The sequence below is a fragment of the Colletotrichum fioriniae genome, assembly GCF_027942845.1.
Source record: "Colletotrichum fioriniae strain IMI 355084 chromosome Unknown scaffold_7, whole genome shotgun sequence".
Classification (NCBI taxonomy): domain Eukaryota; kingdom Fungi; phylum Ascomycota; class Sordariomycetes; order Glomerellales; family Glomerellaceae; genus Colletotrichum; species Colletotrichum fioriniae.
Window position 1 is genome coordinate 1,808,658 of NW_027076843.1, and position 24,472 is coordinate 1,833,129.

General features: G+C 54.7%; 8 protein-coding genes across 8 annotated transcripts; 5 read left to right on the forward strand and 3 right to left on the reverse strand.

Annotated features, from left to right (window-relative positions):
- Window positions 1-205: 205 nt before the first annotated feature.
- Window positions 206-842, forward strand: N0V96_006662 (uncharacterized protein; the record flags this gene model as incomplete). Its single annotated transcript, XM_053197747.1, has 3 exons — window positions 206-278; window positions 370-498; window positions 574-842. 3 exons carry the CDS (start codon window positions 206-208, stop codon window positions 840-842), a joined length of 471 nt encoding a protein of 156 aa, XP_053044825.1.
- Window positions 843-3,491: 2,649 nt separating this feature from the next.
- MET15_2 (Homocysteine/cysteine synthase) lies at window positions 3,492-5,392 on the forward strand (the record flags this gene model as incomplete). The annotated part of the gene is made up of 6 exons (XM_053197748.2): window positions 3,492-3,541; window positions 3,698-3,752; window positions 3,856-3,939; window positions 4,027-4,386; window positions 4,456-5,048; window positions 5,176-5,392. The coding sequence occupies 6 exons, from the start codon at window positions 3,492-3,494 to the stop codon at window positions 5,390-5,392; spliced, it is 1,359 nt and encodes a 452-aa protein (XP_053044826.2).
- A 1,293-nt stretch (window positions 5,393-6,685) lies between these two features.
- Window positions 6,686-7,731, forward strand: N0V96_006664 (uncharacterized protein; the record flags this gene model as incomplete). The annotated part of the gene is made up of 4 exons (XM_065757792.1): window positions 6,686-6,851; window positions 6,971-7,120; window positions 7,335-7,427; window positions 7,502-7,731. 4 exons carry the CDS (start codon window positions 6,686-6,688, stop codon window positions 7,729-7,731), a joined length of 639 nt encoding a protein of 212 aa, XP_065613709.1.
- A 772-nt stretch (window positions 7,732-8,503) lies between these two features.
- Window positions 8,504-9,663, reverse strand: N0V96_006665 (uncharacterized protein; the record flags this gene model as incomplete). Its single annotated transcript, XM_065757793.1, has 3 exons — window positions 8,504-8,562; window positions 8,624-9,381; window positions 9,563-9,663. 3 exons carry the CDS (start codon window positions 9,661-9,663, stop codon window positions 8,504-8,506), a joined length of 918 nt encoding a protein of 305 aa, XP_065613710.1.
- A 1,961-nt stretch (window positions 9,664-11,624) lies between these two features.
- N0V96_006666 (uncharacterized protein) lies at window positions 11,625-13,876 on the reverse strand (the record flags this gene model as incomplete). The annotated part of the gene is made up of 1 exon (XM_053197751.2): window positions 11,625-13,876. A coding segment is annotated over one exon (2,252 nt), but the record flags the coding sequence as incomplete, so codon positions are not given.
- A 2,284-nt stretch (window positions 13,877-16,160) lies between these two features.
- N0V96_006667 (uncharacterized protein) lies at window positions 16,161-16,952 on the forward strand (the record flags this gene model as incomplete). Its single annotated transcript, XM_065757794.1, is given in 2 exon segments — window positions 16,161-16,276; window positions 16,295-16,952. The coding sequence occupies 2 exon segments, from the start codon at window positions 16,161-16,163 to the stop codon at window positions 16,950-16,952; spliced, it is 774 nt and encodes a 257-aa protein (XP_065613711.1).
- Window positions 16,953-17,380: 428 nt separating this feature from the next.
- PMT2 (Protein O-mannosyltransferase 2) lies at window positions 17,381-19,726 on the reverse strand (the record flags this gene model as incomplete). The annotated part of the gene is made up of 3 exons (XM_053197753.1): window positions 17,381-18,024; window positions 18,079-19,513; window positions 19,589-19,726. The coding sequence occupies 3 exons, from the start codon at window positions 19,724-19,726 to the stop codon at window positions 17,381-17,383; spliced, it is 2,217 nt and encodes a 738-aa protein (XP_053044831.1).
- A 2,575-nt stretch (window positions 19,727-22,301) lies between these two features.
- On the forward strand, window positions 22,302-24,198 carry N0V96_006669 (uncharacterized protein; the record flags this gene model as incomplete). The annotated part of the gene is made up of 2 exons (XM_065757795.1): window positions 22,302-23,291; window positions 23,350-24,198. 2 exons carry the CDS (start codon window positions 22,302-22,304, stop codon window positions 24,196-24,198), a joined length of 1,839 nt encoding a protein of 612 aa, XP_065613712.1.
- Window positions 24,199-24,472: the final 274 nt, after the last annotated feature.

The following is a 24,472-nucleotide window of genomic DNA, read 5'->3' on the forward strand; positions in this document are numbered from 1 at the left end:
CCTCTTCTTGGACCTTTTCCCGCTCGACCGTTTCCACCCTTTTCTTCTTGTCAAACTTCCTTCTTCACTTCTCAACAGCGCACTGGGGGCAGCTTAGATTTATTTACCATACAATTTTTCTCTCCTTACTTTCGTCTCCTTTCTCTCCCGTCGAAACGAATCTCACGAATCTACTGTAACGAAACGATTACGAAAAATCGACAAGATGGGTCTCATTCTTCCTCTCCGAATTGTCCAGGGTGTTCTGGCATTGGTGATTCTCGGTCTCTCGGCCTTCAGTACGTGATGAGGATCCGTGGAACTCGGTCACCTACATCATCTATGGTGACCGCGATGGGAGAGAATTATGCGCTGACTGTGTGCTTGCAGTCGCCAACTGGTACAACATGGACACAATGACTTCGTCCCCGTCCCAGGTCAACTTCTTGGTCTTCGTACCGCTCTGGTCTTTCATTTCGATTGCCTACCTCGAGCTCGTGCCCAAGTTCGCTCCTAGAGGTGAGTCTCTTCTCCATCTTCCAAGTTGAGACTGAGACTTTTTTGAGCGAACCAAATCAACTAACACCACCTTAGCCTCCCACCCCTGGGGTGCCGTTGCCTTTGAGCTTCTCAACGTCCTCTTCTACTTCGCCGGCTTCATTGCCCTCGCCGTCTTCCTCAGCAAGCTTCTCTTCTGCCGTGGCACCGTGTGCGCTGCTGCCCGCGCCGACACCGTCTTGGCCGCTTTCGAGTTCGCCCTCTGGGCCGGCACCTCCCTCCTCATGGTCAAGGATGTTTTTAAGACGGGGTTCCGCAAGCCCAGCGCCGCTGGCCCCCCTCCTCAAATGAAGGAGTCTGCGTAAGCTACGCCGACTCCTTCAAGTCTTTCCACGTCGCCCTCGAGGAGCGCCGACGTGAGGCATCTGTGGAGCTGATTAGAGCCAAGCGGATGCCTTCGTGGGACCGCAAGAGCGATCGAAAATCCATCTGGGAACTCGACCAGAGACGCATCTACGGCCCGGGATTTAGTGATGTGAACCTCGTCTAGATGACTGGTTTACACGAAACGGGAAACGGGGGAAGCAACAGCAGTGGATGTGTTTAGTGTCATTCGGTTGACAATGAACCCAAGGTACAACGGAAAAAAGTGCGTGAATCGGATACAGTTGGTTTTTGGGTTGGTCATTTTCAATAAGGACGTAGATGCTATCCGTATTATTACTATTCTATAGGCTGCGGTCTGTAGTCTTTCCTACCCATAATCTCTTAGTCTTGGTTCACCTACCTTTGCCGTGTGCTGCTTGACATTGACAGTGGACTCACCATTGAACAAAATCCGTATAAAGGGGTTGATACCACTTATACACCTTCTCCATGGAAAATCACATCAGCGCCGCCATGCTACGTTCTTAACAAGGCACCTATTAATTTAAATCCGAACACTGATCTACCACTAAAACGTAGTTTAAGAGACGAGGTAGACAGGGTGGTCAGCATCTACAACGACACGGCTGTTTTTATTGGATACACTGCCGCTCGAAATCGCATTCATACCATGGAGTGGTGGAGTGGATAGTTTTGGTGGGGGCGTATCTTGCCGACTGGGAGTCCCTGCTTGCTTTTCAACTTTGAGCCTTTGAAGGGGGGGGGGCTGAGTTGGGCGAGCGGCAATGCGTGTTATTGGGCTTCGTTAACATTTTCATGTTCCTCCTGAACCATATGATCAGGATTACGGAGTCAACCCCCTTTTTGAGAATCCATCCGAGTAGACTGGTTGTGTTTGGTACCGTGCTACCTTACATCGCATGACGGCATGGGCACGTAGTACATATTATTGTCTCTTGTTGTCAGCACATCCTTTTTTGTCAGGGCCTTGGCCTGCATTACAGGGTGATTCTGGATGAGAGAACTTGACCGCTCTAGTTGATTTCATGTTTTCACGACCACAGCCCGTTTGGCAGATCATCGTTTGTGTTTCCCACGCCGGGACTCGTGGAGGTTGTTCTTTGAAGCGACGGCCGCAAGCACCTTAGGTGACAAAAGTAGCTTTCTACTCGGCATATCCGAAAACCTCTTTCCAACACCGCTATCGCCGCTACGACAATCTTAAAACATATTTTGAATATATCGTCCAAGAGCTGACTACACCTGCTATATAGGAGATAAGAATGTGAATTGGAAGAAGTTATGATTGTGGTGATGTTGGTGATAATAATGTTTCTTGGGGTGTATGGCCGGAAAACTAGCTCGTCGCCCACTTTGAGCCGTTTGCGGGAAACGGCTGAACCAGTTCAATGAGTCTTTGGATCCACACAGTTTACTTCTCCAGAGACCACGACCGACATCCGCGGGCCGGCATCGTGAGCCGTGGGACCCGGTCGAGGTGAGGTTGTCGGGGGGGTGGAACCGGTCCTCGAGTCGGCCGGTAGACGATGTCTCGCAAAGGTAACTCCATCCATGATTCCATAGAGAAGAAATGTCAATTGGGCCCCCCAAAACTTACACCCCCCACACATAAGCCGCGACACAGTCAAAGGCAGAGCCTCAACTCTCCATACAGCAATCTTGCCTCGTATCTTTCGGTCAGCAACACGCAGCGACTTGGAGAAGAGTCCAATAAGGGGGAAAAGGCACTCGGTGAACCCTCGGCCGGCTACCACACCGATTCACAAGAAAAACTTCTCCAAGTCTCGCGGGGGGGTCTAGTGGGTTTCTCGGCCTCCCGTTGCCCCTCCTTTGGTGCCATTTGCCCCGCAAAGTGACATTTCGGCGTCGATTGCGTGCTCTGGCCAAGCCCCACCCCCATTGCCTAAATCGGCGCTCTCTTCGCACCTCAAGCTCCAGAGCTCTCACCTCACCTCACATGAGCGATGAAAGAGACAGCCAGCCGTTGCCGCAGCATCGTAAAAAGATGAGAAATGTGACAAGCTCTCATTTGTCTACTGAACCGGACTATTGGACATTTCCCTCGGACCTAATTGGTTCTTCAACAAGCTCACTGGTATCTGACCGCGGGATTTGGAGGGGTCCCCTCCTCTTCGGGAAACGATGCCTTTGAGATGTTGCTTCCTTGAGATACCTACCTTGCCTGGTAGACAACTTTTTCTCTTTGGTCCCTGGTGACCCATCCTCACAAGGCCAAGAGGTCAATTGTACATACACACACATACAACAGGTCGACCTATGGTGTGATGTCCCCTCAATGGCATCATCGTAGCTAGCCCTTTTTCTCTGCCTCACTCTCCCATTGCTGGACAACAACCCCTACTTACCCCCCTCCCCTCCCCTCTTCCGTGCTCTTCCTTCGCCGTTGCGTTCTCCGTTGCCGGCCCGTCTCTGGTGTGTGCCTCTCTTTCTCTTAAGCGCGTCACCGTCCCCGTTGCTCTTGTGCTCGCACATCTCTAGAGAAAAACTGTCTTCTTCCCCCCTCCTCTCTCCTCTGTGTCTCCAATTCCTCCCTCTTTCTGCATACCTACGCATTCCTTGCTAAAGAAGAAAGTCAAACCTGAACAATGGCTGAAGAATTGAGCAAGAACTTTGAGACTCTCCAGCTCCATGCGGGGTATGTACGCTCTCTTTCGCAACTGTTGCCCACCACCACCAACCACCACACCGAGCAAACATGCCTTCGGGGGAGGAAAACAACCTTTCCGTTACTTTTGGAGCTATTCGAGACCTGGTAACAAGCTAACGTGTGGGAATTGTTGTATCTTTGTAGCCAGGAGCCAGACCCGACCACAAACTCGCGCGCCGTCCCCATCTACGCAACCACGGTTCGTTAAACCTTCCCCGACGACGACGAGCAACCAAGCTCTCTCTCTCCGCGAGCGCGGGTGCAAACACTGTAGGACTCACAGCTGATTTCAACATGTGTAGAGTTTCACCTTCAATGACTCGGCTCACGGCGCGAGGCTCTTTGGCCTCAAGGAGTTTGGTAACATTTACAGCCGTATCATGAACGTACGTCGAAATCACTTCCTCGACAAATCTCATGTTACACCGCGTACCAAGCTTGCAAACTGACCGTATCTCTTCCCACTCCTCCAGCCCACAGTCGATGTCTTTGAGAAGCGCATCGCCGCACTCGAGGGCGGCGTCGCGGCCCTTGCCACCTCCTCTGGCCAAGCCGCCCAGTTCATCGCCATCAACGCCCTCGCGCACGCTGGCGACAACATCGTCTCCACCTCGCTGCTGTACGGCGGCACCTACAACCAGTTCAAGGTCTTCCTCCCCCGCCTCGGCATCCACACCAAGTTCGTCGACGGCGACCGTGTCGAGGATATCGCCGCCGCCATTGACGACAAGACCAAGGCCGTCTACGTCGAGAGCATCGGGAACCCAAAGTACAACATCCCGGACCTCGAGGCTATTGCCAAGGTTGCGCACGAGAAGGGCGTCCCCGTCATTGTAAGTTCCTCCCTTCCCTCTTCCCTCTGTCTCCGTTGTCGGTAGCACACATAAGCTAACCCCCCACAGGTCGACAACACCTTCGGCGCAGGCGGCTACTTCATCCGTCCCATCGACCACGGCGCCGACATCGTAGTCCACTCGGCGACAAAGTGGATCGGCGGCCACGGCACCACCATCGGCGGCGTTATCGTCGATAGCGGAAAGTTCAAGTGGGACAACGGCCGCTTCCCGCAAATGACGGAGCCTTCGGACGGCTACCACGGCCTCAAGTTCTGGGAGACGTTTGGCCCCATCACCTTCATCATCCGCGCCCGCGTCGAGATCCTCCGCGACCTCGGCGCCTCCCTGAACCCCTTTGCCGCCCAGCAGCTCATCATCGGCATCGAGACCTTGTCGCTGCGCGCTGAGCGCCACGCGCAAAACGCCCTCGCGCTCGCGAAATGGCTCGAGGCTAGTGATTATGTGAGCTGGGTGTCGTACCCCGGTCTCGAGAGCCACCCCTACCACGAGACGGCCAAGAAGTATCTCAAGCGCGGCTTCGGTGGTGTCTTGAGCTTCGGCGTCAAGGGCGGTGGCGATGCTGGCAGCCAGGTTGTTGACGGCTTCAAGCTCATTTCCAACCTGGCCAACGTCGGTGACTCCAAGACCTTGGCTATTCAGTAAGTTTGCACCCCTTCACCATGGAGAGAGAGAGAGAGTGTGTAGCAGAGAAGAGAGAGCACTGGCTCTCTCTTTCTCCCTCTCTCTCTTGACCAATATCTACATCCGCTAACCATTGCCCAAAAGCCCCTGGACCACCACCCACGAGCAGCTCTCCGACGAGGAGAAGACGAGCTCCGGCGTCAGCGAGGACCTCATCCGCATCTCGGTCGGCACGGAGCACATTGACGACATCATCGCCGACTTTGAGCAGTCCTTTAAGAACGCCTCCTCCGCTTCCACCACGGGCAAGCCCGCTCCCGCGGCCGAGACCAAGCAGGACGACGCGCCGCTTGCGCCGTAAGTCGGCGGCAAGACATGCGTGCTCCTGAAATGATTGATTTTTGCTGCCTTGTTTTTTTTGTGGCTAAATGTACGAGAACGATAAATACCCGTAGAAAAAGCAACTTACGATTCTTGTCTTACCTTGTCGCCCTGTCTTGATTAATACTTGGCTGTGTTTGCATGGAGAGAAAAGAGAGAGACCCCGAAGAAACGCCATCATGCTTGAATCACCCCCTTGATCGTTCCTTGTGCAACATGATCAGAAACACTCACAAAGTTGACTCAGCCAAGCCAGCGTTACCCAGGCCTGGATTCCGTGCCGTACGTCTGCTGTAGATGGGGTAGACAAGGGGCGGGGAGCGCACATCACACATCTGCCATGCCAGCCCACGCCGGCCCAAACCATGAAAGATACCCATGTACCGAAGATCAGAAGGAAATGGGTTGCGTTGCACGCGTGAAGAATGATCCTCCTGATCCCTGGTGCCCTCTTGCCCTCGTCCTCTGATAAGAAAGTGTGTGATCAGCCCGTCTAGCTCCCCCTCGTGGCAACTCGCAAAGCACGCAACGAAATGAAACGTGCCGACGCCACAAATTCCTAGTGGGCGGCGCGACGGCATTTTAGTCTTCACCTTTTTTTGTGTGGATATTGCAAGAAACACACATGTTGCCGTTGCAACGCGATGGAGACCCAGTGATTTGGACGGCAGATATTCGTGGGGGGGTTTACACTAAAGGTAGAGGAGTTGAGATGGAGTCAGTCACAAGGTTGACGGACTGACGACTGTTCTGCGTTTATACAACCCTACGACAAACCCTCAAAATCGCGGGGATGAAGAAACGTGCGGGATCCCAACAAGGTCTGTGGTTGTAAATTGATAATCGGCGCCGGTACGGACAGTAGCTCCAACTGGAATGGGCGGGGGGAAGGATGGGATGTTTACCGTCTCCCACAACTCCCCCGGCGCGCGGTAGACGACACCGGTTTAATCCGCCAACGGAATCTGATTGGTCGAGAGAGGTTCGCCCATTCAACGACGCCTCTTGTCTTGCTCTCTAACTGTGTGTCCCATCCCCCATCCAAGCTCCCAATCCCGCGGCCCGCCGATTTTTAGCTATATTCCTCGACATCCCACCTCCAAGAACATCACGAAACTCCCCCCTGCTCTCTCTCGCGCCGACAAAGCCTTTTTCTTCTTCCTTTCATTAACCCCTGGTGCTTTTGAACTTGTCGTTTTACTTCTGGGTCTTTACCATCGCCAAAAGAATCTCTCTCTCCCAACGAATCTCGGTCGACACCGCCCATCTCACAATGCGCCTCCTCACAACCCTCGCCCTCGCGGCAACATCAGCATCCGCCGCCTCCCTAACCCTCTCGATCCCCTCCTCCCAAGCCCTCCCGAACCCCCTACACCCTCCCGCCCTCGACGCACGCGACGCTCTCCTCCCTCGGCGCCACCTTCTCCGCGCCCTTGTCGGTAAAAAAACACGTTCGTCTTCCACAACCTCACCGACGGCGGCAGCAGCGGCTCCTATCTCGTCGACATCCACTGCGCGACGCACGCCTTCGCTCCGTTACGGCTCGATGTTGATGCAGAGGGCGGGTTGGCCGCGTGGGAGACGTACCGCGGGAACGATTGGGATAACAAGGGCGAGGCGTATGCTGCGAAGGACTTCGAGGGCGGCGGGAAGGGGTTTGAGGTGCGGGTGTTGGGGCAGAAGAATTATTTTGTGGAGAGGAGCAAGTGTGAGTTATTTAATCCCCTCCCTGTCTTTCCCTTTTCCTCCTCTATGGACCTCCTATGTGGTTTTATAGGGTTGGACATGCTTGGTGTCAGACATATGGCGAGGAAGCTAAGCTCCCGGGAGCTATCGGCACCTCCACGAAGAGGACCTTGTATCTCTCTCGATACAAAAAACGATCGGAGAAGCACAGAAACGCTAACAAACAAACGTCACAGTCTCCATCCTCACCATCCTCAAGAACCCCATGATCCTCCTCGGCCTCATCAGCATGGGCATATTCCTCGGCATGCCCTACCTGATGGATAACAGTATGTCAAATCCCCAACTATCTCCCCGCCCCCTCTCTTCAAAGCAAAGTCATTCTTAACATAAGCCGTTTTAGTGGACCCCGAAATGCGCGCCGAATTCGAAGAACGCCAAAAGAGCAACCCGATGAACTCCCTCCTCGGCGGCGGCGGCGGAGGCGGCGACGCGAACCCCATGGCTAACTTTGACATGGCGGGCTTCCTCGCTGGTACCGGTAGCAGCAGCAGCAAGAAGGAAGAGACCTCCGGTTCCGGTGCCTCGGGTGGTGGTGCTGGCGGTAAGAAGGAGAAGGGCGTGCGGAGGTAAGAGAGTTTTGTGTGTGTGACAGAGAAGTTCAAGAGGGGGGGAGAAAGAATACAAACTCACGGTTGTTTTCAAGATTGTTATTGCGGCTCCTGTGAGATGCAGGATCCAAGCTACGGCGCTTCCTAGACCTCAATTCCCTACAAACAAGTTTTTTTTTCCCAGATGAATGATCCAACAATGTCGGAAGTTTACGCTGCCACTGACAGTTTCCTCCGTATCCCATTGGGTTGGTAATCATGCCTTGTCTTTGGCAATTCAAGGGTACAGAGTCCATCTCAACACAATCCCGTCACTGTCGCCATTACAGTACGCGCCCATCTAGGTCGGGCGTGTCAGGACACATTGTGGGTGGTCGATTGGCCAACAACAAATACTTCAATGAAGTCAAAGTGCGGGTTGGCTGAGCGGGCCGCGATGTTCGGTCCCGAATAGGGAGGGGGGGCTGAGCTAAAATGTCTCTTTGCCAACATATGTTCTTGTATCTGTTTGACTATTGACAATAGTATGAAGATGGGATTCTCAATGCTAAATATGAACGTGTTCGTCGTTACACGGGCTGATGTATCATAGAACTCGCAGGAAGAGGCAAAGAGACATGTTGTTCATATGCAAAGGGGGCTCTTTTACTCATGAGAAGAACGCATATTAGACGCAGATTTATGCCCCCTGAAACTGCCCTTATCCATTCCTTCCTTTACCTATCAACCCTTCTCTCATAATCCATCCAGTAACAAGAAAACCAGCTGGCCGCAATCCAGTACCAGCCAGCCACTTAGAAGTCACCTCCAAAGTCGTCACCGCCACCGAAATCATCTCCATCTTGTCCGTCGTCTGTACCAAAGTTAGCGACTGTTCAAATATCCAACCAAGGACCCGCAGGATTGTAACTTACTGTATCCGTCAGCGTATGCCTCCTGCTGCTCGTCATTGATGTGATCCGCAATTAGCGCACCACCAAGCAGACCGGCACCGGCACCGAGCGCCAGACCGCCCGCCATACCCATGCCGCCGCCGCCGGGTTTCCGACCGCCGCCCATTCCACCCATGCCGCCCATGCCCCGACCGTAGCCCTGCTGCTGGGGATATCCGCCATAACCCTGCTGCTGAGGGTATCCCCCGTAACCCTGTTGAGGCGGGTAGCCACCATACTGCTGCTGCGGGGGATAACCACCGTAGCCCTGCTGCTGGGGCAGGTAGCCGCCGTATCCTTGCTGCTGGGGGTATCCTCCGTACTGCGGCTGCGCGTGGCTCGAGCTGCCCATGCCGCCCGTCTTGGCCTTGCCCAGCAGCTTGCCCAAGAAGCCGCCGGAGCTCTTTCCTCTCGTCTCCTGCGCGCGTGGCGGGAGCTGGTCGGGGAACGGCGACTGCGACTGCTGGTGTTGCTGCTGCTGGAGGTTGTAGCCCGGAGGCATGGGGGAGTGGCTGCCGCCGCCGCCGCCGCTGCGGGCGCGGGCTTCTTCCTCGGCCTGGAGCTGGCGGGCGAGGCGCTCGTCCTCGGACATTGTGTTGGAGCCGCCGGCGCCGGGCGGCTGCGGGGTCGAGGACTGGTTCTCGTAGGGGTTGCCCTTCTGGTCGTAGGGGTTGTGCTTTTGGTCAACCGGCGGCGTCGGGTGGTCGCCGGGGCGCGGGGCGTAACCCGGAGGGGGCCGCCTGGGTGCCCATCTTCTGCTGGTGGGGGAGGGAGGGAGGGAGGGCAGGCTCTGTCGGCTTATCCCATTGGGATTGTTTGGTGTGAAGGTTTACGTAGAACCTGGAGTGCGTTTGTCAGCATCGGCGAGCATAATGAAGAAGGGCAATTAGTTGTTGGGTAGGCAGAGATGTTTGGGCTTACCATTCTTTGTACTGGTCGTTCCATCGAGCGATCCAGCCGGGAGGAACCTCAGGAGCCTTGGGAGGCGGGGGTCCCGATGGGGGAGCGAAATCGTCGGCCATGTGTAGTACAGTGGAATCGGGCACAGAAGTGGTAATGTTGTTTAAATGCGATTAGAACTTCTCGGTGGTGCGAGGCCTTTCAATCGATCGATGTGGTTCGGGGAAGATTGCTTGGTATAGGTGAATGAGTTGCGAAAGAGGTGTGCGTATCCGTGTGAAAGAAGAACAGAGTTTCTTGGTTTCCACAGCTACTTCAGATAACTCAATAATCTTTGGAAGGGAAAAAGACACCAAAGTTCGAGGTTGGGATGAGACTGGATTTTGGGGGAAGGGGAGAGCGAAAGTATTGCCTCCTACCTTTTACCGCGGGGTGTCAGGTGTTGTAATGGGGAGGCGCAATAGGTCGACTGGAGCTGGGCGCGGAGGGCCGGGATTACGTCTTTCAGTTTTGGAACGGTTCCCTTCCCCCTCCTCTAGCTAAACGGAAGGTACCTACACCGCGCAACGTACGACACCCCGACGTTTCCGCTGCTCCCGCCTTCCAGAGGCATCTTGGCGGATACTTAGTGGGATAAGGAAGTAATTCACCGAGGCTTCCTGTCTTCACTCACTGAACCTAGCATCTTCTCGAACGGCACGGTGAGCATGGAGGTAACAATCGCTGCCGTCCATCGTCTTGATGACATGACGTGCCAGGGTGCCAAGCTCGGATAGAGGACAAGAGGCAAAAAGCATACGGATATCTGGACCAGTACCTACGTAAGGCAAGTCAGATCACAGCCGGGCTCTAGTTCGATTCGATCCCGCTTCTCGAAGCTGCTATTACTGCCATTATGTGCCTATCTTGCCTCTTTTCAGTCCAGAGTCCAGTCCCAAGGTGTCCTGCGGGTTCCATCTTGGCTATGCTGCAACAGCATGATGCGAGCTGCTGCGAGCTGCAAAGCACAGCCCCTCCCTCCCCGCTGATGCTTGTCCAGCGGATTACCTACGCAGTAGGTGCCCCTCACGCCGCCGCCCCTCACCTGTGGCCTCCCCGCCCTCTCGTACCTCTCTGCTAGTGGCCACTCTGCCTGCCTGTCGCTTTCCCACTGCGACCCGGGATGCCGGAGAGCCGGTGCGGAAGGTAAGGTATCTGACAAGTCACTTTACAGCTTAAAACTTGCTTTCTCATACCCCGACAGTACTCCTCCCCATCTGCAGTAAAACCGATTCCCCTCCAAAAAAGCTACCTCAGGTCGAACTGGAAACGTCTCGCACAGGCCCGTCAACCCATGGAGCTGCTTAAGGAACCGAGGAGTTTGACCCTTCGCATCAGTGTTCTCATACCCTGCGAAGGCACTCCTTTCATTTTTGGATAGCAAACAAGTAATTATTCGTATTGACGACGCACAAAAATTGTGGCTGGTGACCTTTTTTTTTGCTTCCGTGATATGAACCAACATGTGGCAAAGATGACTCCCTTTCCAGCCATGTCCAGGTGGCTTAATCCATCTTTTTCCCCCGTGTGGCGGTGCCCCCGACTATCCCATCATCAACTTCGACCCTCTAGTCGTAAGGCTATTTCATCCCCAATTACAAAGCTGAGAGGCCAACAACTACGCCGCACTCCGCCATCTGCGCCAAGACTAGCCCGTTTCCTCCAGTCCGTTCTGTTGTCAACGGAACCACTTCCTCTCGGGTGATGATGTCGACCGTTGGCATTGCGAAGACACCTGTGGCGCAGCATATCAAAGGTTCTTGGCATTATTACTTCCAGGTTCCCAGCGCCAGTTAGCAACTCACACACACACACAAATCCACAAAGGTCGGTTGCCAAGTTGTTCGCCATAACATGAGAGAGAAGTGCCATCAAAAAGAAATGTTCCATCGAAAAAGGGGCCTTACCCTTGGGCGTCTATCTCATCTAGACATATAAGCACGCTAGCGCAGGCAAAACTCCTGGTTTCTCTCCAGTATACAATTTCTCCGAGTGCTGTAACAAGCAAAATCAACAGCTACAGGTATCGTGAGTAAAACCTTCTTCATGGAAGGCCTCTCTCGTCCCGTCTTCTCTCTCCAAAGAGGTAGGCCGCCTCCATGCAGTAGGCGCCACCTCCGCTGGCCATCCGCCGCTCGCTGCCGTAGCAGATGACGACCGCATCCAGAATGCCACTGAGAATGCCTTCCATGGCACCCATGACCGAAAATCCAATAAAACTAGCTACTATGCCAACCACGTATGCGTACGCCGAGCCCCGTACTCCCATTCCGTCCGGCAGAGCGACAGAGAGCTGCTTCGCCGTCATAACCCATCCTGCAAAACCAAGTCCCGTCGCCATGATGAACCGTGTCGCATACAGAAGCATCTTTGCGAGCCGATAAGGAAGTAAAGGGGAGTGACTGGACCGACGCGTGCTGAACACATGCGGTGTCAGTGTTGTCGTAGGGCGCTGCGGGGATAAGAAATCCATCTGGCTGAAACCGCGAGCCGCCGTGTGGAGATTCTGCGAGTGAATCGCTCCGTAGGTAATGGTAAGAGGGTTCGTGAGCGCTGCGATGGGTGTCGGAATCCACATGGCAGCAATGTGCTGCAGGATATTAGCCAGCTTGCGTGGCAGCACGAGCAGCGGCACCCGAATAAGCAGCGCAATCAACGTCGACTCGCAGATGCTGCCAAAGATGGTCGTAGTCGCGTGGTTAAGCGCAGCCGTGACAATCTCCGCCGACGTCGGGGCCGGCGCCGCGTTGCGGTGGAAGTACCATTGGGACACTGTCGCTGCTGTAGTCGCCCGTTGCACCGCGTTGATGACTCCGATCGTCCACATGTACATCAACACGAACCAGATACCCAGCCACCAGCTGGACACGCTGATGATGAACCTGGCAAGTCTTCTGGAGAAGTATCCTCCCAAGAAGATCCTCGAGAACATCCACATCCAGACCCAGGTCCACGTTACTATTATCGCGAGACAACTGAAACCCAAGGCGAGTAGTGCCGTGTTTGCTGCAAGAATTCTCGTGGAGAATTCCAATATCTCAATCGCCTGGCGGATGGCGTTGCGGCCCTGCCAAGCCGTGTACACCCAGACGCAGGCTGCGATGCCAGGGACGAGAGCAGCCCATCGCATCGCTCGATCTTGGAAACTGGTCCCATGTGATCTGCCCTCGTAGCTAGAAATAAAGGGGTAAAGTGTGAATGAGAACATGATGATGGGTACTGCAACGAGAATCACCATGGCCAGCGGCCTAGCAAAGGATCGAAGCGCCGCGAGCCACACAAAGGATACCAGAATCGAAATCAGGGTATCCACGGCGAGCATGTGAAAGGATGCTTGTAATGTTGTATAGACGGTGTCACCCCATCCTTTCTTGGGCGTGCCTGTGTGTAGCCAGACAAGCACAAATGTAGACACCAGACCGGCAAGCGCAATAAGGAAGATCCAGGCGAAGAATGGGTCGTACTTGAATAGTTCTCCTTCGACCAGGGGAACAGTGGCAGGCAGAGCCTCATCGTCGGAGCTGGCCCGGCGGGCCTCGTCAAAGTCATCTTCCCGAGTAGCTTCCCTCCTCAGTGGAAATTTGCGGTCTCCGGACTTGGATTGGAACTTCTGGAAGGCGGGCGGGCTCGAGTCCGTAGCCGCCTCGTTCAGCAGCGACGCAGATGGGTCGTCGTCGTCCATGATCTGGGAATCTAGCCCGATGTCGACCATTTTAGGATTCGTATCTGATTCCCGGTCGGATGTTTCTCGCGGGACATCCTCCGACTCTTCGTCTATGACATCCCTCCCACGATTCCGTCCACTGAAGCTCCTCGTACCGTTCCAACTGCTGCGAATACCTCTCCGCAGCCCGCGATCCTGGTATCTTCGGCCCGGTATTTCGCTGCTCTGTTCCAACGAGCCGCGGCTAGCGTCTGGTTCCGTCTCGGAGCTCTCTGCCATCTTGCTCGCGGCGGCCACACGCCGAGACATGTGAAGGGCGGCCATATCCGCAGCCTCGCGATCCCTCTCGTCTTCTTCATCCTCCTCCATGTACTCGTCGAGCGTGCTGTGGAATAGCGGCGCATCCTGGGCGGCGGACATGCGGGAAGCAAAGCCCATTTGACCATAACGCGAACCGCCCGTCTGGTAGGGGTTTCCTCCGTAGCCTCTACCTAGAAAGGAGCGTCCGCCATTTCGAGGAGGGCCCCGCGATGACCAGTCGTTCGGTTGTCGTGGTGGGTTCTCGTTGCCTTGATCTTGCCCCGCAAAGTTGGATAGTCGAGACTGTGATTGCGCCAGAAACCTGGACGCATCTGGGGGCGAGTTAGTTGGTTGACCGCCGCTGCTGGGCGTCGCCTGGGGTGGTTCCGCAGCGGTGTATGAGACTTACATTCCGAGAACATGGTGCTACCGATAGCGAGGACCTTGTCCCCTCAGGAAAAGTTCCGTAATCTTGAGAAGTGGCAGGACAGGAACGCGGGACGTCGGGGCAAATAAGTGTCGGGCTGGTGAAGGTCCTATGAATGATGATGACGGACAAAGAGCAAACGGCTGGAATGTTTTGGGTGCCGGCGGCGGCGGTGGACACTAATGGTATACGCAAACAGAACCTGGAAAGAGACGGGTTGACGGCAGTTCCTGCGGAAAGCCTATTCTTGGACTGGGAGAGAATGCCACCTTTGAGATAAGGTAAGGACAATAAATCTGATCAAGCCCGGAGAGCTCGTGAGAAGGGCATCTGCACCGGGTTCTGGGAAAAGATATGAACCAAAGGTCATGCGGTACGGACGAAGAGGTGAAAGGTGCCTAGGCCGGTGAGTGACTGACTGATGGAAGTGGACCGGGCCAGTGAGGGAACTGGGAAAGTACATGGATGGCCGGGGGTCGCCTTCTGGGATGCCCGTGGAAATCCCACCACCCAAGGTACCTTATGTAACCCAATGCTTTACACGCCTGTGAATGTTAGGCAGCGCGGACGCTGATGCAGCCTAAGCAGTGGCACACAGATGGCACACGACACCCGCGACACCGCCCACACGACAATGACAAGGTACCTTTTACCTGGGAACCCTTCCTGCCGGGTACCTACCTCACTAACAACCCAGCCACTCACAACGTCGATACCCGGGGAGGCAGGCAAAGCAGGGGAACGTGGGAGCCACCCACGGGCTGCGGCCGGCACTCATCGGACTTATCGTGGTGGGCGATAAGGCGGTAAGTTGGCGAATGCATTGCAGCATTGCAGCATTGAGGGCCCGGATTGCCTGAGATGGGCTCCTCCCAGTTCCATGTTCGCCTTGATCTGGGAACTCCGAGAAGCGCATACTGTGGTAGGTACTCCTCCATACAGCATTAACCCAAGGGAAAACCTACGTGAGCTGGAGCACGTTTTTCAACTTGTTGCATCTTGTTTTTTCACTGCAGTTACATGGCACCTGCTCCCCTTACCCAGTGGAGTGAGTGCTTCAAGCGTCGCAGTTCTACTGCCCGCCGTCTGCCTTTCTATACCTACCTACCTTATGTGTACTGTGAGATTCCAAAGACACTTCGACTGCTGCCTCCTGCATGGCACTGACATGTCCTGGCGCGAGACCAGCAACTAAGAAGGCACTTGGCCCGAATTAACCCCAGTTCCGAGTCATTCAGTCCTGAGTAAGTCAGTCATTTCCCCAATCATCGTCAACTGACAATCACCAAAACTGGCCGCCGTTGTTTATTGTTGCTGCTGCTACCTTACGTGCTTACCTACCTAGGCATTGGTACTCTGCGAGTCTGCGCAAACAAGCGGCTCGCCTTATCACTAAGTACTTGCGTCACTGATAACACCATGCCAAATCCCTGCCGCCCTTTCCCTGGTCATCGGTCCAGTTTAAACTGGGGCTCTGTCGTCTTCTTAGGCCTAGCCTGTGGACATGGGGGACGCCATCTTAAACACTGACCAGCGTGATGCAACTCGCCATTTCTTGCAGACCAGCACATTTCCGTCTCCGATTCCACCTCTCAGAGATACTCTAGAAAGCCGTTCGCACAACCCAATCTAAAGGTCATCTTCCACTTAGATAAAGGAGAGGTCGCCATCAAAGTCATCCCCAGGTCCAAACATCATTTCTCGGGAACCACGCGGACACCGAACATTGAGAACAGACGACATCCCTCCTGCTGCCAACCGTTTCCAAACATCCCACTCAACTCGCCTGTCTCCCTCGATCGGAGCCGACGCAACCCCCCCAGTACCCAGTGCCCACCCCTTGTCAGACGTGAACTTCTGAACACGTGCTCCGATAACCGACAGCTGTTTGAAGCTTTCCAACATCAGACCAACCGACAACCAGCAACAACACCACCACTGCACTGCTCACCACACCATACACGGTCCCCTTCCAATCCACCTCTTCGAAACCATTCATCACCAGCGGAAACGGTCTCGCGGGGCAGCCGAGAGAGACAATCGAAAGAAAGGGGGGAAACAGCACAGCTATCCATCTGTCTGGTTTATCAAAGCCAAGGAAAACCACAGACCTCTACGTCGAACCTCGCTCACACGCACATACTCCCTCCTCCTCCCACCTCACGCGAAGCCACAGACCGCAAAGGGCCATGTCGTCTCCACCATGGGACTACATCGCTAAACTCGTCTGTATCGGCGACTCGGGCTGCGGCAAATCCTCCCTCACCATCCGCCTCTGCGAAGGCCGCTTCTCCCGCACCACGACGTGACAATCGGCGTCGAGTTCGGCTCCCGCATCGTCCCCGTCGGTCCCCCAAACACCCTCCTGCCCCTCCCCGGCCCCGGAACCCAAGACGAACCCGGACGGCAGCGCATCCTCCACCGGCCTCCCCGAGCCCCCGCGTATTTCGGCTACCGCAGACCAAGGGCCCCAGAAGCACATGAAGCTGTCCCTCTGGGACACCGCCGGCCAGGAAACATACAAATCCGTCACGCGCTCCTACTTCCGCGGCGCCAGCGGCGCCCTCCTCGTCTTCGACCTCAGCCGCAAACAAACCTTCCAGCACGTGACCGACTGGCTCAACGACCTGCGCCAGATCGCCGAGCCCGACATCGTCGTCATCCTCGTCGGCAACAAGGCCGACCTCACCCAGGGGGAGGACGGGGACGGCAACAACAAGCGTGAGGTGACAAAGGAGGAGGCCGAGGAGTGGGCCAAGAGGAACGGCGTCTTCGAGTACGTCGAGACGAGCGCAAAGAGCGGCGAGAACGTCGAAAAGGCCTTTATGCGCGTCGCCGAGAGGATATACAATAACATCCAGGCCGGGAAATACGACCTCAATGATCGGAGGTCCGGTGTCAAGGGACCGAGTGCGGGGGGCAATAAGCAAGTGAGAATAGGGGGCGACGCGAATAAGGGCTCCGGCGGTGGCTGTTGTTAGATGTGCCGCGAAATGAAACAAAAACAAAAGCATACACGAGAAGGACAGTGATACCCAGAGGACCATCAGCGACAGAGTTTTTTCTTCTCCCTTCTTTCGCATTCAGCAACCCCTTTGTACTACTACTCTTTTTTGTAATTATAATGTATGGTCAATGGGCTGGTCAACTCACGATGAGAGAAAGAAATAGTAGGAACAAGGAACAGATTTCATATTGCATTATGTACGGAAGTTGTTATCCCGTCAACTTTGGCTTCCCCCAAAGCTCGAAAGGCCCCCACCTTGCCACCGTTTTTATCGCCCATATCCTTACAGAGAGAGAGAGAGTTGGGTAGCAAAGCCGAGTCATAAAAAACCCCGGCCGTTCAAGTACATGATTCCCACGGAGGAATCGTTCTGATACAATCTTTGGTGACTCTTTATCAGATTTAGTCAGAAATTCTCCAGCTGTCGAACCACTTCAAGTAGCTGTACTGCTTGTTGTTGCCCGTCATGCCGAAGCAAATGGGGCTGAAGAGAATGTAGAGACCAATAATGGTCGCGTACAGGACGCCGTACACGCCGTACTGGAAGACCTGGTTCTTGTTGCGGAGGAACCAATCAGCCAAGAAGCCGAAAGTAAGGATGGCGAAGTACAGTGCAGGGTAGTAGTGGTGAACGTAGGTGACACGGGCCATGACGACGAAGGGGAGGTAGTGAAGGAACCAGCCAGCTACGGGGTACAATCCCGCGTAGTGGATCTGGTCAATCTCCTTCGAGTTCAGGTCGTTGTACCCGCGTTGCCAGCGGATCAAGTACCAGACGACGACAAGCGCGAAGACGCCCAAGCCGGCGGTAGAGCCCCAGTAGACCAGGGGGTTGCCGAGGAGGAAGTACTTGACAATGTTGTCGTCCCAACCACACATGCGCAGACCGACGTTGAGAATGGGCCACTGCCACCATTGAGAGGCCAGGTCGTCCTGCTTATCGGGATCGGGCACAAGGGCGTTGTTGGAGGTCATCATGGCAACGTTGAGGTGGATGAAGTCGTGGAGGAAGGGAGACTTGTAAGAGCCAGGGTCGCCAGGGGGAACTATATCAGTTAGCAGGCTGAGCAAGACAGACAGGAATCATAGCTTCAACTTACGCTTCTCGTTCCAGTGTGCCTCGACGTTCCAGTGGGTGTATGAGTCTCTGGGGTTGTTGGTCTTGGTGCAAGTCACCTCAATCTGTTTGAAACCCCACTGAGGCAGGTTGACGTTGCCAGCGCGGAGGTAGCAGCCAAGAACCGGGTGCCTCAAGCGGAATGCCGTTGTCAGGGTGCGAATTCTGCTGCGATCACGGGAGGCGACATCACGAACGACCTCAACAGTCCAGTGGTCCTTGTCGTCACCAATAGTCAAGTTGCCGTAGCTGGAGACTTCCTTGTCGGACTTGGTCATGGGAGCAGCGATCTCGTGGGAGTGAAGGTTGCGGCCGGTTTGGGCGTGGATAAGACGGATCGTCTCGCCGTCGCCAATGAATCGGGGAGGGGCTTCGGCGTCGTAGTCCGCGTCCGCACGGTTGGGGTAGAAGAACCAGTCGTTGTTGGCATCCTTGTGGTGGTAGCAGGTGACCTGCTGCTGAGTAGAGCCCTCAGGGTAGGTCTGGACGTGGGAGTGCAGGAGACCACCACCATATCCCATGTTCTTGATGGTCGCGCGCGATCCGTAGGCGACTTCCAAGGGGCTGTTCTTGCCGACCTCGGTGCCCTTCAAGTTTGCCTGGAACAAGGAGCTCATTTGCGCATCACCAGGACCTGTGTGGTCGAGAATGGCAAAGTGGAGTGCGAAAGAGAGCATGTAGACCAGGAACGGGACGATGATGAGGCCAACGACGCGAGTGACAACGTGAGCGCCCAGTGTGGTGACGGGCATCTTGGTGTTGCCAAACTTGGTCCAGAGATCCTCAATGGTGTACAGGCCGACGAGGGAGGTGACGAAGAGACCGACAAGCTTAACACTGCACACACAGCCAATGCTGAGGCCAGTCATGAACAGCCAGAAGAACCACTCGGGCTCGAAAGCATCATTGCGCTGGTTGTGAAACTTGGCCCAGCACAGAACAGTCGCCACAGTTCCGAAGAGCAGCATCGAGTCGAGAAGGATGAAGCGGCTGATGGTTGTGTACGAGTTCTCGCAAAGGACCATGAGAGTAACAAGCCAGACAGCAGGACGTCTGAGGTTCAGCTCGCGGGCAGTGTAGTAGGCCATGGGAATGCAGAGAATACCGAAGAGGGCGTTGAAAGCTCTCATGAAGGTGTAGTCGACATCCTCGGGGTATTTTTCTCCAGACTTGAATTCGAAGGATCCGTTGTAGCCAGCGAGAACACCAGAGAGGCCAACAAGCATCTTGCCCAAGGGCGGGTGAACATCGAAGTAATATTCATGCTTGATGTAGTGAGATCCGAACTTTCCAAAGTGGGCCTCGTCCCAGGTAACGATGTCGCTGATGCCAATCCTCCAGAGTCGGGTGAAGATGGCGACGGCCGTGAAGATGATGGGGGCGATGATGGGCTCCCATTGATCGAGGAAGGAGCTCTGCTAAAGAAAGAGACGAGCGTCAGTACCCGAATAGATGTACAAAAGCTAGTGATGCTGTAGAGGGAGTGCGCTTACCTTCTTGACAAGCTTCTTCTTGTCGTCGATTTCAGGGGCAGCCGTTATGGGGACGGACTGGCCCTGGGGAACGGCTCGTCGTCTGACGCCATCGCCCACGTCAGTGCCGGACGCGACAATGGGCTTTTCGGTAGCCATGGCTGTTGGTGAGACCAGTCAGCAAACGGAAAGGCGGCGTAAGGAATGGGTAGAGACTGACTCTCGAAACGGGATGACCGAATGCGTTGATGAAGGCAGGCTTCAAGGGGGTGTGTGCAGGAAGAGTGGAAGTCAAGCTCCAAGAACAGGAGCTCTGAGCTCCTGGTTAGTGATCGGACGAGTCAAGACTCAAAAAACGCCCGGGGGCAGTAAAAAAGTTGGAGAATTGAAGAAGGTGAAGAGAAGCCGCGCAAAAAGAGAATCAGCGAGTTTCTCTTGAGGCACAGGTGTTCCGCAAACCAAACCAGCTCATGAAAAAGAAGGTGAGGTCAGTCAGCTGGGGGGGAAGGAAAGAGAAAGGGAAAGCTGAAAAAGGGCACCCAGAATTACCAGGGAATCATGCAATTAATATGGAGGTGGACGGGAGAGTGGCAGAGTGGTGCCCTTTGGCCAGGTGGGAATTTTTTGGTGAGGTTTGAACTAAATCGGGAGGAGCTGGGAGCTGGGAGCTGGGATTCTGGGAACCTAAGGAGAAAGCACCCTTCGACCCTTTGGAACCCCCTTGCGGCAACACGAAATAAATGCCACCTATGCACCAACAGACACGGTATCCCTCCCTTTCCACTCCTTCCAGACCACCAAGACCCCGACCACACTTTACGCGAATCTCGTCCCTGGGTCCAATGGCCGTGATCTATTGGCTCAGCTGCCCTCAAGTGGCCTTTAAGCGGATGGCCTACGCCGCATACCTTGGGCAGGCCGCGCAGGTCCTCTCGATGGAATGGCCTGAATGGCCCGGGAAGGACCCCAAATAGCCCCTCCGTTACCCCCTGCCCCCACAGGCTACCTTGCCTTACAGCTGCCTACCAGGTACGGATACCTTACCCCCTGAGGTCCTACAGATGGGATCCCCACGCGGCTCTCTCACTCTTCGACGATCATTGTCAATGTCGATGGAACCCGGAATCCCACTCCTACCTTACCCTCCATACCTTACGCCTTGCTGTATTCGATTCTAACATCGTGACATTCAAGAATACGGATGCATCATACCTATTCCTACCTCCCTTGCAAGGTATTATTAACGATCATATATATACCTTACCTTGTTTACGGATACAGAGCACCATCATCATCATCTCCAGCTTGGGATCCAAAGCAATGGAAGCAATACAGCTTGGACACACCTGCAGCCACCTTATGAGGCGTTCATTTTCTTCCACAACTGCAATGCTAGCGCCATAGCAAAGACCAGACGACAGAACACAACACAATCCATCCTTTTCTTTTCCATGGACAAACACACAGGCCACACACAACCACCAAGGATGCAAAATGTACAATGTCTTTTCTTCATGACAGCTGTGGCTCAGCTGTGGTTTCCGACTGCGCTAACCCTTCCGGGCCGCACGATAAGCCCCCGCTTTCGGGGCTAACCGGAATGCCAGTGCGCATCTTCCATTCAGTCCCATCGGCCCAGAGAAGAGACCATCGGCCGCGGTGTGGACTCGATCTCGGCGTTTCGGGGAGTCGACGGCGGTGGAGGCCTGCGCCGTGCAGATTGCCCGCAGATGCGGTGGTTCTCCAGTAGAGCAGCTTCCGGAGAGCACAGTTGCACGGCACGAAGGAGTACACTACTCTCACCGGCCGCCTCAGCCCGAATAAGAAAGTGCTTTTACTTCTTCTGTCTTGTATGACGGAGCGCAAAGCCTTTACTGACATACCTACTTCTCACCCAAAGAAGTAAGGACCGGGAAGACCTGATTTGTTGCTGGGAGCCCGCCATCGCGGTGTTTCTTCAGAGGAAGAAAGAAAAAAGGGGTCACTGCTTCTGCCCGCCTCTCTCACGGTTCACCTCAGACACTGGGCCAGTCACCAATCTAACTCACCATCGCTTGGGCGCGGCCCATCTGCCCCGCCGAGTCAAGCCTCTCACTCACTCTGCAGCATGCTGAAGCCCGCATGCGGAAACGCCAGACAGCTGCATCACATGTCTTTTTTCGTCCCTACTCTCTCATCCACTCCGTGCTGTTTCCCCCCTCCTTGGCTGGTCCCGGTCTGATCCATAACACATTGTCGGCACAGACAATCGTTGCTAACAATCGCCCCATTGCGGTGCAAATGTACATGTTCCAGAGACTCTCTGGCACCTGATTTTGGACTCACATCAAGCCTCAGGTTTGTCTTTTCGAAAGTGTACCCCCACCACGTCCACCATTCTGGATCTGAACCGTCTCCGCCGACGCCGCCGACGAGAAAGAGCGGATTGCATTAGGGGTCTCGCCCGTCTTATGTCATCGCTCCTGCATCCAATCGTCCGGTCCCGTACCACATCTAGCACCACCGACCACCACCACACTACCTTACTACAACCACCACCACCGGACACCACTACCACCATTACCACCGCTACTTCAAATATCCTTCCCGCGGTGCCCCGACCGTCCAATCCTCGCCTCCCCTCCTCTCGATCTTGTCGCCCTGGATGTAGCAGACCTCCTCTGCTGCGCGTCACTTTCTACAAATCCGGCTCGGCCCCCCGACTCACCTCTCCGCCGATACCTCCTACCTCTCAATGTCGTCTCTGGTATCCGACTTCCTCATCAATCCGGTCCTCCGACAAGCTCGCCGCTTTTCTGAGATCTCGAGAACAACCTTTGTCTCCGAACGGGATTCTTCGTCCGACCCTGTCGCCGTCCCAAGCGACGTGGATAGTCCCGCAACTCGGCATGCGACTGTTGCGCCACCCGAACCCACCCCGGCACGATCACTCGATATTGCGACACTACCGCCAACCGTCGACGACGAGCAACCTCAGTCTCCGACTCCTCTAGCTCAGAACCCCCCACCGTACACGATGGCCGCGATGCCGCCTACGACACGGGAATCTCTGCCCGCCGATGACGGTATGGGTGCGATGCGAAAGCGTTTACTCGACATTCAGTCGCAAGATATCGCAGCAGACGACAAGGCCCGGCTTATGCACGAGGCTTTGATGGAGGGATACCGCAAGTCTCGAGACGCTCCGCGCCAAGGCAATGCACCACCAGCCAGCGTGATAGCTGCAGGGGAAGCATGGGAGCAGTCAGTGCCGATTGCACCTCTCGAGTCGTTGAAGTTTTGGCAACATGCGATTGGAGAGCCCTCCTCGCCAGAAAAGTTTATTCTTACCGCTGACGATGTTCGGCCCACGTACGCGGCCGCAAAGCTCGCTACAAGAGAAGAGCCTGAGGGTGCGGTGATTCTTGGCTGCCAACACTACCGCCGCAATGTCAAGCTGCAGTGCTCGACTTGCGCCAAGTGGTATACTTGTCGTTTCTGCCATGACGCAGTCGAGGACCACACCCTGGTCAGGAAGGAAACCAAGAACATGCTCTGCATGCTCTGTGCCACGCCTCAGAAAGCATCAGAGGTTTGCGTGAACTGCGGGGAGACTGCAGCCCGTTACTACTGCAACATGTGCAAACTTTGGGATGACCATCCATCCAATCCCATTTACCATTGTAACGACTGCGGTATCTGCCGACGAGGAAGAGGCATCGGGAAAGACTTCTTCCATTGCAAGGTATTTGAATGAACTGAAGCCAGAGGCTTTTCTTGACGGTCGCTAACATGTGTCTTAGAAATGTTGCGCATGCATCTCGATATCCATTCAACAGTCACACAAGTGTATCGAGCGCTCAACGGACTGTGACTGTCCTATTTGCGGAGAGTACATGTTTACATCTCCTAAGCCAGTCGTCTTTATGGGATGCGGTCACAGCATTCACCAGAAGTGCTATGACGAGCACATGCTGAGATCATACAAATGTCCCATTTGCAACAAGAGTTTGCTCAATATGCAGAGCCAATTCCGCCAATTAGAGCTGGCTATACTTGCCCAGCCGATGCCCCCTGAATTCAGGGACACCCGCGCCACAATCTTGTGTAACGATTGTAGCGGAAAGAGTTCCGTCCCTTACCACTGGCTCGGCCTCAAGTGCGCGATTTGCACTTCTTACAACACCGTGGAAATCCAGATCAGCGGCGGAAGAGAAGAGACGCACGCGACACACGCCAGTCACGTGCCCGTCACGCCAGCAGCAGTTACGCCAGCTCTTCTTTCGCCTGCGCTTCCTACCCCCGTAACGACTCAAGCTGCTGCTCCGGCAGGAATGGACATACCGCAGATCGGCAGGCGACGACATTCATCTCATGCTGGTCCTGAGGCACGTCATCTGATGTTGGATCGCTTTGCTAGGTCAGCCTCGCCAGCAGTCACACCTGGGATGTCACTACCAAACGCAACAAATGCTGCCATCGAAGAAGAAGATGAATCAGAGAATGACATTCTTAACTTATGGGGACGGGGTCACGGTGATTCGGACAGCGATACCATGTCGACGGACATGGACGAAGAAGACTCGGAGGGCGAGGATGATGACGATGATGATGACTATGAGAACGAGATCATGCTCATCGGACATCGGTAACCTCGGCTACGATGCAATCATGATTTAGACAATGAGGTGCATCTGCAAGAGACGGATATAAGATGGCGCACTGGGTTTTTGCGATGGTCGCATGGATTGGACATATGGGTCGTCAAAGGTCATTGTAAGCATATTACTAGCTGGTTGGGTAAGGGTTAGTCGGCGTTTTTAGGATGGCAGAGTTTGTCAGCCTCGGATGGCACTGCTAGGTTCCTTTTCATAGCCCTTGGAAACTGGGCATTATTTAATGTTTCCATAATAGACAAAAACTGAA